Below are 3,640 nucleotides of genomic sequence, written 5' to 3'. Positions count from 1 at the left end.
ATTAAGATATCTAAAAATGGACATAAACTTATAAGACAAAACTGGATATTTGAAATTTGAACAATAGAGTTTGTCAATTTATCCTCCCAAAAGCTAATACACTCCCCCATTACCCACTGTGTAATGCACTTTAGGAAAGTAATATTAATTCCCACTTTAGCATCCCATCCATTTTGTATCATTCCCAGTTTATTGCAAATCAACTCATGCCAAAGAAAATTAGGTTCTAAAGGAAAGCTCCATAACCATTTCCCCACCAAAGATTGTTGGACACCAAGTTTCCAAGACCCAGGCCTCCCACCCTTTTGGGCCTACAATCTTCCAACCTGCAAGATGATCTCTACTGCCCTCTTCCCACTAGAACATAAGAAATTACTCATTAATTTCTCAAGTCTCTTCGCTAATCTCACAGGGATTCTAAAAAGAGAAAGGTAATACAAATGGATGGAGGACAGACAAGCATGGATGTAATGTGACCCCCTAAAGTGAAGACACTCCTTTCCACCCATCCAGTCTCCTAGCCTCACTCAAAAATTGGGCCCCAAAAAGAATCCGCATTGGGATTACCACAAACGGGGGCATCTAAGTAAACTAGACAGAGTCAAAATGGCACAACCAGCTAGCGTAGCAGAAGAATCATCGTCAATGCCCAGACCCAGCAGAACGCTCTTAGAGAAATTAATTTTCAGCCCAACCACTTTCTCAAGCACATGTAAGATAGTCAACAAATCTTAATATCACATTGGTATCAGTGTGTCTCTTTCTACTGTCTCTTTGAAATTTGATGCATGATTCAAATCTTAATATGAATGTCTTATACAAAAATCCATTGAAGTGTATAGATCTTCTATAAGACATTACTTCTTCAATTTTAATCTTGTAATATATATATGGGGTTAACCAAGAATGTTGGCATGCATTAATGAGAAAAATCATCTTCCTCCAAAGAAACAACAGCATGTTTGGAATATAATTTTACTTAAAATTAAGATCAAAATGAAAATTAATCTTCCTCAGACCATAATAAGGTAGCCAGCTACTTTCCAGTGAGAGGGTGAAAAATTTTAAAAATAATAATAAATAATAAATAATAACAAACTAACTAACCATTTGGCCCATGGTCTATTACATAACATTAGCTTACATTACATAGCCTAGACCAAAGCGATGTTCTTTCCTTTGCTTATGGATCTCGAACCTCGCTACTGATCACTTTGCACACTAAACCAAGCTGATAAAAGAGTCAATAAACTTCAAGAGCTTGCTTGAGCACAAATTTCAAATTTTAAGAGTCCCAAATGGGACCAAACGCTGGAATCCCCGCAGCCTTGCAAGCATTGACAACATCCCTGCTCCCTTCTGGATTACTAGTCACTATCACCACCTCCGCTCCCCACTTCCTCGCAGCATCCACGCTCATCTGCGCCACGTTTGGCCGGCCACACACCGCCGTGTCGCAGACAATCACCTTGTCTTCCGGCCACCCACTCACCATCTCCTTTATCTCCTTCCCGAAATTCTGCTCAATCCCTTTCGCCACCCAAACCAGGCACACATCCGCCGCACACGGCTGCAGCAGAAACGACAGGAACACGCATATGCCCGAACCCGTCGCCACCAGCACCACCCTCCCGTACATGTTCACCAGATAAGGCAGACCCGCAAAGCGCACCTTCCGAACCCACAGGTGGCTCGGCGGGGTCGCGACCAGCGACTTTGTGAAGTCGCCGACCGCGCCTGCGAGCATCAGGTGCTCGTTCCCCCCGTCGGAGATGATGCCGAAGGCGTGCCACTCCGATAAGGGAGACGGGCTGATTCGGCCTAGCATCCCGGGCTTCACTCCGCCAGCGAACTTGATAATGCTCGCGTGTGTAGAAGGAGAGAAAACCTCGACCGGGACGCGCCTCACCGTCAACCACGGGACGATTATTAGTATTGTAGTGCAAAGGGTGAGCCAAAACTCTTGCTCCTTAATCAGTACCATGACACTAGGTTGGTAAGTTTTGGAGTTTGGGTTGTAAGAACTAGTGAGGAGGATGAAGGCCCAGAGAAGGGAGAGAGATGCCCATCCCGCAAACCGGTGGATTCTCTCGAAGGCGTTGTGGTGGAGGTGGCGGACGAGAGGGAACGCCGCGGAGGCAGAGAGGGAGAGGAGAGCGAGTATGGTGGAGGCGACGGCTATTATCTCGCGGGAAGTGTTCCCTCTGTCTTCAACCGTGAGAACTAGGGAGAAGACGAGCCACGCGATGCAGGAGACTCCGCAGCCGCTGTGTATCCCGCCCAGGCTTTGGAGAAAGGAGGTGGCGACAGTCTTGAGCGGAAGCGGCACCCACGGTCGTCCCAAGGCCTTCACCGCGAGCCAGAACACGGCTCGCATGAAGGCCTCGCTTCGGCATAGAGTGAGCGCAAAGAGGTTACCAATGGAGAAGAGGACTGCCTTGCGCTTTGCATACGGGAAATGACCACAGGCAGCGATAACCAAGGCAGCGACGTTAAGAATCAAGGTAAGTAGAAACAGGCGCTTGTAGACGCTGAACAAGCCTTGATCAAGAAGTATAATTTTCAGTCTAGTGTTATTCTTTTTGGGAGCGGCTTTGGACTGTGGAAGTGGAACTGCAACATTGTGCGTTTGGTCGTCTTGGTTTCGGCCTTCTTCGACATCCTCCCGGGCGGCATGAGCGTCGTCTTCGGTTTCGTCATCGTCGAGATCGCAGAAGTGGCTGCTGGCTTGGCTTAGGGACCTCTGCAATGTGTCAAAAGATGGGTACACTCTCTGGGAGCTCCTCTGGTTTTCTGGAAGCCAAAACCTTTTGCTGCAACTTGAGATGGGGACTGAGACTGCAAAAGGGTCAGTATGGGATTTGATTTCAAAGGCCACGCCACTGAAGCTGGGGAACCTCGGAACCTTTTCTGGGTTTTCCATATTTTGTTGCAGAAGCATAGAATAGCAACCTTTGATAAGGGAAGAGCTTAGTGCAACACCAGAGGCGTGTAGTGCATGTATATATCAGTTAAGAGAACAGGGAGTGCTAGGTTTGCTTTTAATAAGCTAGGGAGTGCAGTATAAATTAATGACACTCAATCCAAATCAAATTTAAGACTGGGTCATGTAAGCCAGGGAATTATCAATGATAGTTGGTTTGGTCAATTATTCAAGCTAGAGAGTAATTGAAGCAGCAGTAACTGCATTATAAATGGAACGGTTAGGAGAATTAGTATTCTCTATAAGAGCACGACAGGGGCCCTTCACTTACCAAAAGTGATAATTGAAGGAATACTCAAATCTCCCCCGACCACATCTTGCACCCCCAACTTAAATTTGTAATTATATTGAATTTTGGTTTTCGGTAGAAGGGGATTACTTCTCTATCAGCAAAATGGTTCCGATGTCACCCCCGGGCGCTGGCTCGGGTGGCAAGGGCGACCCGGCTGAGCTTGTGACCCAGGTTGGCTGCTCGGGATCGATTTTTGCTGCCTTGAGCAAATCTTGATTTACCTCCCTGCGGGGCCTTGGGGTGGGTTCTATGGGGCGTGGGGATTAGTCTTAGTTGTGATGCATCCCAGGGTAATCTGGTAGATGCTGGCTGGGGACACTCGGACGATATCCAAAAAAAAAAAAAATGGTTCCGATGTCTCCCAA

General features: G+C 46.8%; 1 protein-coding gene across 1 annotated transcript; it reads right to left on the bottom strand.

The window, feature by feature from the left end:
• Positions 1-1,062: 1,062 nt before the first annotated feature.
• Positions 1,063-2,971, bottom strand: LOC131144439 (adenylate-forming reductase 03009). The gene is given in 2 exon segments (XM_058093097.1): positions 1,063-1,611; positions 1,613-2,971. Coding segments are annotated over 2 exon segments (1,440 nt in total). The 5' UTR covers positions 2,942-2,971; the 3' UTR covers positions 1,063-1,500.
• Positions 2,972-3,640: the final 669 nt, after the last annotated feature.

This window comes from Malania oleifera, chromosome 12 (genome assembly GCF_029873635.1).
Source record: "Malania oleifera isolate guangnan ecotype guangnan chromosome 12, ASM2987363v1, whole genome shotgun sequence".
In the NCBI taxonomy this organism is placed as follows: domain Eukaryota; kingdom Viridiplantae; phylum Streptophyta; class Magnoliopsida; order Santalales; family Ximeniaceae; genus Malania; species Malania oleifera.
Note: the sequence above shows the minus strand (reverse complement) of the source record. Positions and strands in the feature narration are given on the sequence as shown.